The sequence below is a fragment of the Melospiza georgiana genome, chromosome 12 (genome assembly GCF_028018845.1).
Source record: "Melospiza georgiana isolate bMelGeo1 chromosome 12, bMelGeo1.pri, whole genome shotgun sequence".
In the NCBI taxonomy this organism is placed as follows: Eukaryota; Metazoa; Chordata; class Aves; order Passeriformes; family Passerellidae; genus Melospiza; species Melospiza georgiana.
Genome location: NC_080441.1, coordinates 19,979,450 through 19,993,458, shown reverse-complemented (window position 1 = coordinate 19,993,458; position 14,009 = coordinate 19,979,450). Strand labels below are relative to the sequence as shown.

The 14,009-nt window shown below is 49.3% G+C and overlaps 1 protein-coding gene across 1 annotated transcript; it reads left to right on the top strand.

Annotated features, from left to right (window-relative positions):
- Positions 1 to 4,299: 4,299 nt before the first annotated feature.
- On the top strand, positions 4,300 to 12,801 carry LOC131088416 (serine/threonine-protein kinase PAK 1-like). Its single transcript, XM_058032454.1, has 9 exons — positions 4,300 to 4,444; positions 6,179 to 6,245; positions 6,930 to 6,978; positions 7,747 to 7,859; positions 8,517 to 8,634; positions 9,336 to 9,435; positions 9,837 to 10,033; positions 11,367 to 11,504; positions 12,784 to 12,801. Exons 1-9 carry the CDS (start codon positions 4,300 to 4,302, stop codon positions 12,799 to 12,801), a joined length of 945 nt encoding a protein of 314 aa, XP_057888437.1.
- The last annotated feature ends 1,208 nt before the right edge of the window (positions 12,802 to 14,009 follow it).

Here is a 14,009-nt window from a genome sequence, read left to right as displayed (position 1 = left end):
TTTTCCCTTCCCACTACAGGACACCTGAAGCGTGTATTCAGCAGCGCTGAAGATCCTGAGGTGAGTGAGAAAGGAACATTTTATGTTCCTGGTGTTTAAGACTTGTAGAGCAAGCTGAGAGCTTGGCCAGTAGCAGTAGACTGTAGAGGGCCAGCTAGGAAGGCCGCAAGAAAAACCATATTCATGCCTGTAACAAAAATAATAAAGGCAGAGATAGATATTTTTAAATTTGCTTCTCAGAGTTTGAAGAACTAAAAACCTAGTTTTGAAAAGAGAACGATGCTTGCAGACAGCAGATAGGGAAAATTTAATTAAGAGCAATTTCCTGTACAGTTGAATTAGATCATTTTAATTTAAAGAGAGGGACTTAGAATCCTATTCCTATCAAACTTGATGATATCTACTTGGAACATGAGGTGGTAGAACAGGAAGGCCATCTTGCAATGGTGCGTGCTGTATCTGAAGTGCAATGGGCACCTTTGTGGCTGGGGAGCTGCGTGGGCCCAAAGGACGCAGGGCTGGCGGCCGTGAGCAGCTGAAGAGGAGGCAGCGAGGGGCCAGGGGGCCCAGAAGGCCAAGGGCACGGTGGCTGTGCCAGCAGCAGTGGGGCAGCAGGAGCAGGGCAGGGAGCGTGGCCCTGTGCTGGGCAGCGCTGCGGCCACAGCTGGAGTGCTGTGTGCAGCTGTGGGCCCTGGGAAGCAGAAAGTCATGGAGGGGCTGCAGCGTGGGCACAGAGGGACAGGGGAGCTGGGCAAGGGGTGCAGCACAAGGCCAGGGAGGAGGTGCTGAGGGAGCTTTAGCCTGGACAATGGGGGCTCATGAGGGACCTTCAGGCAGACTGCCATTGATCCCTGCCTTGGATCCATAGAGCCAATGCTCAGCGCGAGGGCCGTGTCCCTGCCAAACATCCCTTCACTGCATCCAAGTGCTTTAGACACTGGTGTGGGTAACACTTCCATATTTTGTTGATTTGTTTGTTTGCTAGAAGGAGAAGCCTTGTGCAATTTCTCCTTCTCCAGGGAGCAAGGGAGCTTTGTTCTCAGTCTTTCCTACCCTTTTACAGCACTGGCAGAAATTCTGCTAGAATTTTAGTTTTCAAGGGGGCAGTTCTGGACAATGCAGTATTTTTGCACAAGAACACATCGTTTGGGGCAGGGATGTTGGTGCAGAACGAGCTGTTCTGGTGCCAGACCAGCCAGTAGGGCTTGCCCATCCTTTTCAAGTTAACGGCTCCCGTGTCTTTTGGCTGCCCAGGGAATCAGTGTGTGTTGTGTTTGGGAACTGAGTAGGAAATCAATGCCCTTGCATTCCAGCTGGTGCTCAGAGATTAGAGGAGCTGGGAGGAGCTGGGCTGCACTTCTGATTCCAGCCACTTCAGCACCATCAGTGTGGGCGAGTCCAAGCGAAGAACTTGCCCGAGCACAGATGCACAAAGAGAGCCGTTCCCAGTGCAGTGCTCTGGGTCTGATTGCATTCCATAAGGACCGACATGCTCCAGATTCCCCAAGAGTGTGGGTTACTGAAGCAACAGGAGAGCAAGTTCAGGATGGCTGCTGGTTGGGGCACTGCTGCCGAGTGCTGATGTGTGTAGCGACAGAAAGGACAGGATTGATTCAGGGTGACCCCCACGTGGCAAAAAATGTGCTTTCACTCTATGATTCAGAAGTTTAAACAAATGCTTTATTAAGCTATGTTATATTACACTAGTACTATATTAAAACTATACTAAAGAGATATTATACTAAAAACATATGAAAGAAAAACTCGTGACTGTCTCCACACAGCCTTTTAGCTAATTATCTAATCAGTCTAAACAACTATCTCTAAAATCCAATTAACAAATCACTTTCAGTAAAATCACTATAACACATTCTTCAAGTACTAAAAAACAAGAACAGCAAGTAGAGATAATAATTGTTTTCTCTCCTTCTATGAGTTTCTCACTACCTTCCCTTAAAAAAAACCTAGGAGAGAGAATTATATCTCTCTCCATTCAAAGAATGTAAATACTACAGCACAGTAAAGAGAGATGATAAAAGTGAGATCTGTGTATCTATCCATTTTAATCTTCCTGGCTCTGCTCCAAAGCAGTGGAAGATGGAAAGCTCACCTAAATGCATCCCTTCAGGAGAGAATTAGAGACAAGTTCCATTGACTGATCCTGAGCAGGCAGAGATGTTTCCCCCTCCAGAGATGGTTGTTTTTTCCCCTCATGTTTTCCTACTCCAGCCTTTTCTGACCTGAAGCCTTCATTTGTCCTTTAAATTTTTGCATGTCTTAAGGGAATGGAACTATCCCATGCTGTAGCTGGGGTCTGGTGACTCTGGTCATACATGCCATGCCATACATGACACATGGTTTCCTTCACTGGCATCCCCAGGGCTGTGTAAGTGCATTCCTTAATGGGGCCTTATGAGAAACTCTGTTACTGCTGGTCAGAATTCTCTGTTGACAAAAGAGGGAGAAGAAACACCTTGGTCCTCCTCCATATACTGAGGTGGCCATAGAGGTTCTCTGACTTCCATCAGAGATCTTTGCATGCATCCTTATCTCCTGAATGACCCGGTTTTCTAACAAGAGTGTGGATGTCAGGAAGGAGGAAAGCTGGTGCAGGCCTGAAGAGAAGGTGAACTCCAGAAGTGTCTCTCACAGGGAGTGAGCTCACCCAGGAAGCCCCTGCAGAGCCAGGATGGAGCTGTGGGACAGGGCGGGGAGTCAGTCACTACTGAAAGACAAACAGGACACGGCGGAAGCAGAGGGAGGCCCTCACCAGACCCTTGAGAAATGCCACCCCTTCCCTGTCAGCTGCCTGAGAGGCTGCTGGAGCTTCAGTCCCAGATGGCCCCTGATTGTAGGGCCAGGGTCACTTTGGAATCTGTGCCTCCCCTCGGGCAGAGAACGACCCAGGAGAGCAGCAGCACAGTGCTTTGGGAACGTGTGAGCCCAGCAGCCTGTGAGTCTTGGCCCACAAAGGGCGTATGGGAAGTTGAAACCCATCTTCTCTTGCTTTCTGTGCAGGTGCTTCTAGAGAAAGAGCAGGAGCACACTGCCTCATCTGAGCTGCCATGCCAGACTCAGGGAGAGCTGTTCCCAGCCCGAGAGCAGGAAGAGCAGCTCAGGCAGCAGGTGGAAGAGCCACAGGAGAATGGCCAGGTAAGCCTGACTGGCCAGGGCACAGAGGGAAGGGCAGGGAGAGGGGCATAAACCAGAGCTCTTGGGACTGAGGAGGCCAGGAGTCCCACAGGCAATGGAAGCACAGAGCCTTGCAATCTGCGGAGATCAGCCCTGGGACAGGAGGTTTGCAATGGAGGCAGATGTGGGGAGGGAAGCAGAAAGAAGGGGCTGAATAAATGTGATTTTGAGGCTGCAAGAGGAAAAAAGCTGAGCCTGATGGCAGCTCTCAGTCCCTTGCCCTGCTTTTGTGTGTACAGAACATCAAGGCAGAGCCACAAGCAGAGCTGCCCGAAGCTCAGAGTGACATCATGGCAGTGAAGAGAAAGAACAAGGAAGACATGGGAAGAATTCAAGAGGAGAATCTCCATCAGCAGAGGGGCGATCATCAAAACCAGGTGAATGAAAGAGTGGCAGCCACTCCACTCATGAAATGTCCTCTCTTTTGTTTATTAGAGAACATGAAGGAACAGCTGGATGCAGAGCTTCAGACAGCTCACAGTATGATCAAGGCAAGGCATAAGCAGCTGGAGGAAGAAATGAAAATCATCAGAGAGAAACTTAATCGCTTCCGTCAGTCTCTGCAAAACCAAGAGAGTGAAAGAGGGATGCAGCCACTGCAGTCACCAATCTGGTGGTTTCTGCCCTTCTTGCCTTTCCAGTGCAGAGCAGCAGGGAGTGGGGCCATGCCTCTGAGTGCCATGCTGCTGTAGTGTGTGTATCACAGTCACGCTGAAGGACATTTCCCGGTGTGCTGAATCTCAACGTCTGCCCTGGACAGTGAAACTTGTCCTTTGGCCTTTTGGCCAGCAGTCATCCAAATTGATTCCTGCTGGCCTGTTCCTGCTCTCCTTTTTTCTTGAGGTGTTTTTACAGTGGAACTTGGTGACCCAGATGGAGGATTGAAACAAGCTGTTGTATCCCCTGTCAATCTGTTCTTTGCCTTTCCTCACAGTCGATGACTCCTGGCTGACAGGGACAAGCTGTAGTGTCTGACTGCTTTGTTCTGTTTGACTTGAGGTGCAAGTGTTGACATCTCACCGGGCAGCCTGCGAAGACTTGCAGGGAATGTGTGGCAATGAAGAATCCCAAGTTAGGAGTGAGGCACAGGAACAGTGCCCACCAGAAATGCTCCAGGTCCAGCACATCATGGGCTCTGAACCTGCTGCTGCAGCAGCATCACCTCGAGGAAGCCCTTCTGTGAAACCTGGGAACTCAGGCTCGGGCACATCCCGGGAACAGGAGATTGAGGAGGAGTACCTGGAGCTGCTGGGTACGTCTGGGGTGTTTCTTATCTGAGGGACAGTGTTTTGTGTGCAGGTGTCAGCAGAGCTGTACCAAATGCTCCTCCTGAGCTCGGTGTCACAGGGCCATTTAGGACTCCCCAGAGGCAGTGCTGTGCTCCGAGGCAGCGAGAGAGCTCTGGGTGTTCCTGCTGCCTCTGAGGGCACCTGGCACTGGCTTGGGTTTGCCTGAGCTTCCCTCTCTGCTAAAGGCTGAAGCAGGGATTGTTCTTGGATCAGCAGAAGGCTGTGACCTAGCAAATGATCTAGGCAAGTCCTGTGTGCTAGTGGCCAAACTGAACAGAATTTTTAACTTCCTAAATTCTCCTTAGACTCCTGACTTGCAACCAGTCATCACAGCAAAAAAACTTCACAGAAATGGACTGACTTTGGAGTTTTGTCTTTTGGGTTGGGGATTTTTTTTTTGTGGGGGGTGGGGTGGGATTGCTTTTCTGTTGTTCATTTTTGGTGGGGGTTTTTTGTTGTGTTTTTCTCCATCCTGAAGGAGCCCTTCTACCCCACGTTTTACTGATGTCATTTTTATGACTGTTACTGTTACCACTACTACATCTGCAGTTTATTTTCATGAGAATGCTATATTTTTGTCAATAAGAGAATGCTATCTTTTTGTCAATAAGAACTACTTTGAAAGAACATCAGGTTACAGGACAAATAGAGAGCACAAGGTATTTTCCATGTGCCGCCAAAGGAAAAACAGAGACTTTGATAACAAATTTTATTTAATCTTCTAGTTTTATGCTTATCAAGATGTGTCTAGGAGACACATCCAAGTGGCGTGATCAGATAAAACTGTACTGCAGGCATTTCTCAGGAGAGAGCCTCCAGCCCAGCCATGGTATATCCCTCAGATCCATGGCACTTTTCCATACCTGATTCCCACTCTTTCCCATGACTGTTAGAATCCTACCCATTGGCCCAGGCCCTGCTCAGATCAGTCTCTAGGAAAACACATCAAGCCCTTTGTGATTCTGCAGCACAACCCAATGAATCTGCTTCTTGCCCGTAACAGCTGCCAGTGCTGTGCTCTCAGATAAGAGACCTGGTGGGGCTGAGACCAGAGCCCAGTGGATTCTGTGTCTGCCATCACCTGTTGGGACAAAAAGGGCACTGATCTGTGCCTCGGATCTCAAAGCCCATCCTGTTGTGTCCTGAATGGGGGCAACAGCTTGTCTGGGGCTCAGGCTCACTCTGGCTTCTTCCCATCAGTGCCTGTCAGTGCTCATGCTGGGGCTTTGCCAGCCTTGTTGTGGTTGCTGCCCTGTCCCTGAGGGCTGGAGGGACTGCAGAGGCTGGAGCCTTCCTTAGCTGGGAGAGGGGCATCTTTGAGCTCAGCCTGCTCACAAACAGGTCAGGGTCCTGATGCTGAAAGCCCCGTCAGGATCGGTTACAGCTGGAGCTGCTCTGGTTTACAAATGGGAAGGCATTCCTTTGGCAAACTGCTGAAAGGTGGGGAAGATGTCCTCCTCTCCTGGGATTGTATGTCCGTGTGCTTTGTTTCCTGTCAAGAGAACTCTTCAAAAGACTGTACAAATCAGTCTCTGTGCTGGCCACCTGTGCTGCAGGGCTGTCTGCCTGGTTGTGGTTGTTGTTACTCAGCCGACCACAAAGGGCTCAGAGCTCCAGGCGCTGGGGCTGCCTTTTGTATCTCCTGGAAGCTGGGATCTCTGCTTTAAAGTCAGCATCTTGCATTTTGTTTCCCTCAGGGAGAACGGTGAACACCACTGAAAATCCCCTGATGAAATACACGCATCTGAATTATATTGGCAGCGGGTGAGTCCAACAGCAGTTACTCCTGCACAACCGTGGGCCAGGTGTTTTTGGGGTGGAATGTCTATCCAGCGTGAAGTCAGGACAGCTGCAAAGATGATCACACACTGGGGATGGGTCGTCCCATCTCTCAATGCCGCTCAGAATTTGTGAGTGGACTCAGAAGGCATTGTCAGAGATGCCTTGCTACCGAGGTCTTGCCTGCATCAAGGAACAGGGCCTGGAAGGTCTCCTTGTCTCTCAAGTGTGGGACAGCTCTGTGTTAATTTCTTTAGCATTTTTTGTGTGTCTCAAAATCGTACTGGCACACTAATGAAAAGAGAAGAAACTTGTTTGCCTGAAAGAGCAACCTATGCCCTATCAAAGCTGTGAGATAACAGTTCCCAGGAACAATTCTTTCCCCTGGTTTGAAGAGGGAAACACTCTGTGGTCAGGATAGGAACCACACTGTTTAGACAGTGAAACCCAAGAGGAAAGACTAAACTCCCTTTAGAAATTGGACCCCAGTGCTTCAGGAACAGGCCCAGTGCCCATGCACTTGAGAGGAAAATGCATCATCTCCCTTCTGGCAGAGCCCGCCTGCATCCTGCAGGTTTTGACACTTCCAGCAGAGATCTCCTGTGTGGACTGGCTTTCACTGCAAGATCTAAACAGCTTCTCCTTTCTCTGCTTCTATTTTTTTTCTAGGACTTTTGGAGATGTTTACAGAGCACTCGACAGTGCCACAGGAGGAGAGGTAAATGTCAACAGCCCCTGCAGGCTCTGCTGCACTCGAGGGCTTTCCCCTCTGGTGTGAGCTGTGGCTGGAGCTTTGGGCAGAGCTGTGCTGAAAAGGCACAAGAAGCACAGACTGGTGCCAGCCCACACAACACATTTGGGACTTTGTCCTCCTCAGCTGCCGGAAGGAAGGCACGGAGGGCAGCGGTTCCTTTCAGAGAAGGACGCGCTCACTCGCTCTCCATTGCTAAAACAAAGGTGGTGCCTGCGAGCACCTCACTGCTCTTTGGGGCTACAGCTTCAGAGTCCTGAATTCTCATTTCTGGCTGCCAGCAAATCCATCTGAAAGTTACTGGTAGTTCCTTAGCCACCTGCAGGGCTGCACTTGGGAACTGCACGTAGGGAGAGATCTGCAAGGCGTCCCTGAAAGCCCTAAGCCCTGCCCATATCACAAGATGTATCCACAGAGTATTAAGGCATGGATTCCTTCTTCTGAGTCCCAAACAAAGCGGCAGAGAGTGCGGTCAGAGGTTTGTGGGTGATAACTGAGACACCGTTGTTACCAAGTGGTCAAGGCAAAATGTCAGTGGCCCCACGTGTCCTATAACTGGCTCCCAAGGGAGCAGAGAAATGGGCTGTTGGAATGTCAGTTCCTGATTACTGCAGTGCCTAATCACAAGGCAGTTTGGCACGGCTCAGCTGTGTCATTGCAAAACCACTCGCTCCACATGCCTTGTGGTCTCGTGCCACCAACCCCTCAAGTTACTGATTTTCAATGTCATTTTAGGTGGCAATAAAAAAAATAAATCTTCAAGGAGTGAGGAGGAAGGAGCTAACCTTTAATGAAATAATGATTATGAAGACGTATAGGAGTCCCAATATTGTGAATTATTTAGACAGGTGAGAGGTCATGGTCTTATCCCATGGAGGTGTGTTTACATAAAGCAAACATGAGAGGTTAAAAACCCACTTTGGTCAGCGGCAGCAAGTAAAGCTGGTAATTTTTATTTATTCATATTTCTCTACTCATCTCCAATGGATGAGAAGAGAGTGCATCTTGTCTGCATGAGTCTTCCCTGGCACACCTAGTTTGATAATTACTCCAAAATTATTCAAAACCTGGATCAGCTGTATCTTCCTAACTCAATAGCCTCAAGGTTCACTGCCTCCACATTTATTTGGGATTGATTTTTTAAAGTTTCTTAAGTGCAGATGAACCATCCTAAAGTGGATTTCCCTTGGATTGTTGCCTCTCTTTGCCATTGCTATGCATGCCAGGAAGACTAGGTGCTTATTTCCAGAAACACCATGCCTGGCATGTTTTATGTCTGGGCTGTTTCTAAACTGCACTTTTCATTTGCTGCCCATCTAAGACATCTCCTTTTTCACAGATGTGTCTTTCTCTATGAGACTGCACAGATTGCAAATAATGCACAGCCAAGAGGGAATGTCTATTCCTTTGATTCTGTCCTTGTCACAAAGGCATCTGGAAATAAGAAACCTGGAAGCAAAAAATCAACGCATGTTCATCTCTACCCCCTTGTTTCCTTCTTTCAGCTACCTTCTGGGCGAGGAACTCTTGCTGGTTATAGAGTACATGGATGGAGGTGTCCTGAGCAACATCGTCAGCCAGACCTGCCTGTCTGAAGATGAGATGGCAGCCATCAGTCGGGAGGTCAGCAATCCCATCTGTGTTTCCAAGGGCTTGGGCAGGATTGTCTGGGAAAGAGGGGCTCAGAACAGGAGAGGTTTCCTGTGCCGAGCTTTGTTTCTGTGTTGCTGGTATGCTATGGGCAAGTAAAAGCATCTCAAGGGAAAGGCCTGCCAGTGCCCCTGCACTCCCTGTACTCAGTGCCAGTACTCTTATCTCCTGCTGTTGTATTCTCGCTCTGTCTCTTGTATTTGTAGTTGCTGTTCTCCACCTTGCCTCTCTAAATGTTTGCCTGGAGTCTGTCTTCACTGCATTCCTTGCCTGTAAAAGCAAAGGTGCTGGTGGCGGGATTTGAAACAAAGAGCAAAGAAAGAAGAGAGAGACTCGTTTCTCTCAGTGCTCAGCTAAAAAGGATAGGAGTGCAGCCAGAATGCTCTTTGCTTCTGAGCACATGCGCTGCAGCAGGAGTCATCCTGGCTGGTTGGCAGGGGACAGCCTACAACAGCAGGTGCTGTTGCTCTTTCAAAAGCTGACGTGCCTTTCCTCAGAAAGGTCCTGCTCTGCAAGTGTTGGAGCAGCAAGCTCTTCCTCTCAGTGGCCATGACTGTTCTGCCATTACTCCCCATTCCCCTGGAGAGGGAATCTTTTAGATTCTTTGTTTCCTTTCTTGTGTGATGAAATCACACCACTCATTTTTGCCCTTCTGTTTCTGTTTTCTCGCTCAGTGCCTGCAAGGACTGGATTTTCTTCATGCAAACGATGTGATCCATCGAGACGTGAAGAGTGACAACATCCTTCTCAGAACGGACGGTTCTGTCAAACTGGGTCAGTATATTCTTGGTCAGGTGCAGCGTTCCAGGGATGTGGGTGTGGGGCTGCTTGGCGTGACTGCCAGCTCCCCAAAAATGGTGCTGGTGGCAGTGCAGGGACCCCTGCTGCAAGCTGAGGGCACAGTTGCAACGTGCACAGAGGTAGAAGGAGCCACAAGCAGTCAAGAGTGGCCTTGCTCTGTATGGGTCCCTTCCAGAGGGAGGGAGTTACAAGTCTAAAGTTTCCAAAGAACAAAAGCCACTGCTAGAGGCAGTGTAAAACATGGGGGGATTTTTAAAGTCGCCAATGCCAGGAGATTCAACAGAGCAATTTCAAACTTCTACTGGGGAATTCTTTTGTTTGCTTTCCTAATTGCACAGAATTCAGATAAAACCAGTATTTTGTTTTCTCCTCAGCTGATTTTGGCCTCGCTACTCAGCTCACCCCTGAGCAGAGCAGACGGTGCTCGGTAACCGGGACTCCTTGGTGGATGGCGCCTGAAGTGGTGACAGGTCAACCATATGGCCCCAAAGTGGACATATGGTCTTTTGGAATTGTGGGAATTGAAATGATAGAACAAGAACCTCCTTACTTGGGCGAAAGTTCTGGCACGGTAAGGAGCAAATACTCACTGATCCCACTGTCTTTCTCACCTGTCCCATGTCCTGTGTGCCACTGGACAAAATTCCATTGCCATCTGCTGGAACTACTTCCACCAAGGTCCCCTCCTACAAATGTCCCTGCAACACATCAGCATCTGCTGTACTTTTGCTTGCATCAGTGGGGGAACTCAAGCCTTACCACATGCAAACAAACTCCAAACAAACTCCATTTTCACTCAACGCTTTCCTTTGGGTTAGTGGTTCCAGTTCTTTTGTCTGTGTAGATGGCCTTAATAACAGGGGAAAAGCATCTTAAAAGTGTTGTTATCTTTCCAGAAATGAAGGAAGGAAACCCAAACCCAACAAAGTTTCTAAAACCGTGGTCTTTAGAGAGGAACCTAACCTTGTGTGCAGTTTCTTCTCACTGGAAAACATGGGCATGAGGGTGTAATGCACAGAGTCTCTTCTGCTTCTTGTGCAGTGCTGCTGAAACACTCAGTGACCGTGTTTCTCTCCTAGCCCAAGCAACATTCTGCACGCCACCAAGCCAGAGCCTGGTGATGTGGAGAGCCTGCCAAAACCTCCTGTTTGTTTCCTGGCACTTTCTGGCATGGGCCTACCATTAATGCATTGACTTGAGCAGCCAAATGACTAGAGGGTGTCCGTAGGGATGGAACCTCTCCTTCTTCTGACCTAGACAATTTTTCTTTGGCTGCAAAAATGGGAAGCTGAAATTTTCAGACTGCTGAGAGACAGAGCTGCAAGTGGCTCCTGTGTGCCCAAGCAGGCATTTTCATCCCAATACATTTGTGCAGGCATCTTAATGTGTCTGTGTTGAAGAGGAGATTGTAAATGTTTGTTTCCCTACCTGGGTATTAACTGATGGATTTCCTTTCTTTTCTTCCAATTCCCATTGTTTTCAAGAACAGCACAAAAAGCTTGATGAGTTTTGTTCTAGGGCACGTGCACTTAAAGGACCAACAAGCACTGCAGAGATGCCTTTCATGTACTAACTCTTGAAATTAGTTAGTATAGCAAAGTCCCTCTTCCAAAACCCATCTCAAGCTGGCATGAATCCTCAGAGAAGCAAATGTCCTTTTGCTGATGTAGTTCCCACTAACTAGGTCAGGCAATGAAATCAGCTGCCAAGGCAAGATCTGCAGGATGGTGGAAAAGCTGTGGCTGCATCGGGGTTTGGGTTTTTGGTTGGTAAAGGAAAGTCATCTCTGGGTCTGTGCCAGGGCAGAAACTGCCACTGAAGAACAGAGGTTAAACAAAGGGATCTGGGAGAGCCTTAGAGATGTGAAAGCAGGAGGTGGAGCCTGGTGTCTCCTTTCTCTCCAGGCTACATACCTGATAGCCACAGTAGGGACTCCACAGCTGCGGCAGCCCAAGCTCCTCTCGGCTTTGCTGCGTGACTTCCTGAGCTGCTGCCTGCAGACAGACGAGGAGCAGCGTTGGTCTGCCAAGGAGCTCCTGCAGGTAAAATGTGAAGGGGCTGCAGGTGAAACAGGCTCTGAGGGATGGGCTCCTCCTCCACTCAAGCCCAAGGCAGCAGATGAGCCCCCTTCCTCCTCACCTCCACTCTTGCTGCTCTTCAAATGAAAATGGTGAGGAATCCTAGGCTGGGCTGGGCTGGCAGGGCCCTGTAAATGTCCTCTGGTGCAAGTGTCCTGCAATGAGCAGGGACATCTTTAAAGAGATCAGGTTGCTCAGAGCCCTTTGCCACCGGAGCCGGAATGGTTGCAGGGATGGGGCACCTACAAGCTCTTGGGGCAAGCTGTGCCAGTGTGGCACCATGCTCTGAGTACACAAGTTCTTCCTTAGACCTACTCTGATTAGATGCCCTTAGTGTTTAAAAATATTTGTCCATATCCTATTGTAACTGGCCCTGTTAAAAAAGATGTGCCGCACTTTCTTCAAAGCCACTGTGAAGTCTTGGAAAGTGGCAATAAAGTCTCCCTGGGGCCTGTCCTTCACAAAACTGAATAACTCCAGCTCCCTCTGCATTTCCTGTGAGGAGAGGTGCTCTGTCCTCTGAGTGTTTCTGTTGCCCTCTTTTGTGATTTTGTGGAGTGTTCAGCTTTATCTAATGGCAAAAGAATTGAAGTAGAGCAATGCAGGGTACAGAGACATGAAATGGTGGTGGAGGAACCCAAGGAAGCCAGTCCCAGCCTAGGGGTCAGAGATTTGGCTGTGGGCAGGAGGGGCTGTGGGGGGCTCACTGTGAGCCTTTGAGGGGCCCTGGTTGGTGCCCCCCAGCCCACCCTCAGAGGTTTCTGCCATGCAAACAGGGACAACTGGGAGGGACTTGTCCCAGCCCCATCTGCTGCCTGGCATGCTCAAGCAGACGGGAACTGTGCCAGTGTTACTGGCAGGTTGTGTGGCAGAGAGGGAACTGCAGGGCCCAGTGCCACTGGGCTGGCCCTGCTGGGAAGGAAGGTGCCATCCAGCACACGAGGGGCAGGGCATGGAAAGGCAGACACTGCTTTCTGTCCCTGTGGGAATCAGCACAGTGCCTGTCTTTCAGAGGCAGGGACGTATGTGAGTCATTGGAGTTTCCTGAAAGGAAGAAAACCCCGGGACAGAAAGCACCATTTCTAGAGCACTGGCAGGGCAAAAATCCCAGCATGATGAAGACACCACAATAAACAGATGAGTGGGATTCTGGGCCAGGTTTGCCTGTGATGGCAAGGTCTTGCACATTGGGGATGACTGGGGAGCAGATGGTCCCATTGCTCCTCTTTCTGGGTCTTTCCAGGAACTTGATGTATCCTGATTGAGTCCCTGAAGCAATGAGCTTGGAAAGTAATGGTTCACTGTTCTTTGGTTTTTTTTGTTTTTTTTTTTTCCGGTGGACAGCATCCATTTGTAACTTCAGCCAAGCCACCATTCATCCTGGCACAAGTCATCAACTCAGTGAAGAAGACGAATAACCCTAAACTCTAAACCTAAAAGCTAACCCTAACCTTAAATGCTAACCCAAACCCTAACCCTATCCCTATCTCTATCCCTTACCCTTTCCCTTACCCTTTCCCTAACCCCAACCCTAAGCCTAAGCCAAAGCCTAAGCCTAAGCCTAAGCCTAAACCTAAGCCTAAGCCTAAGCCTAAGCCTAAGCCTAAACCTAAGCCTAAGCCTAAGCCTAAGCCTAAGCCTAAACCTAACCCTAACCCTAGGAGACGAGAACATAGCAATCATGTCAAGATGTTATCTCTGTTACCAATTTAGAGTAGGATTGTAGAGTAGGGTTGCTTAAGAGATTTGTAGCATAGAATTATAGATTAGAGTTGTAATTAATAAAGTTTCTGAAACATCAACTCACTTGGAAGATCCTCCTCCTTCTGACCCCTTCAGAAAATTCAACATTTTTTTCTGAATTACCAATTGTTTTTTATTGGCACTAAGTCACACATATGGCTTTTTTTGTATGGTTTCATAAGTGAGGAGGGCTCTTCTTCATTCATCCTCTCCAGACCGCACTGCCTTTGGAATATGACCCACTGGCTGGTTTTGGCGCAGCTGTGGTATTCTAGTTGAGGCAGAAAGGGCAATGGCATTTGAAGGCAAAACCAAAGGAAGAATGAGGCAGCCCAAACACCCTGTGCCGATGCAGGCCTTCAGCTGTGACTGGAGAGCAATGGGGTTCCTGTCACTTGGATTTGTATCCCTAAATGCAATAATCTCTTTGGCTGGAGGAGAGCCTTGCTCAAGTGAGAAAGCAGAAAGATCAGAGAGGGTGCTCGGGAAGGTCTCCTGTGGCGCAGAGCTGTCAGCGCCTGTGAGGTGAGAGCGGGCCCGGCCTTGCCCGGGCTGGAGCCCCAGCAGAGCCCCAGCAGGGGCCGGAGCAGCCTGAGCCCCGGCAGAGGCAGGCTGGAAGGAGGCCCTTGGAGCTGCAAGAGGCAGCAGCCGGGCCCTGGGTGCCTCTTGCTGGGAGCGGGCGAATCCTCCGCTCTCAGAGCCCAGGTGGCAGCTGGCTGCTGCCGA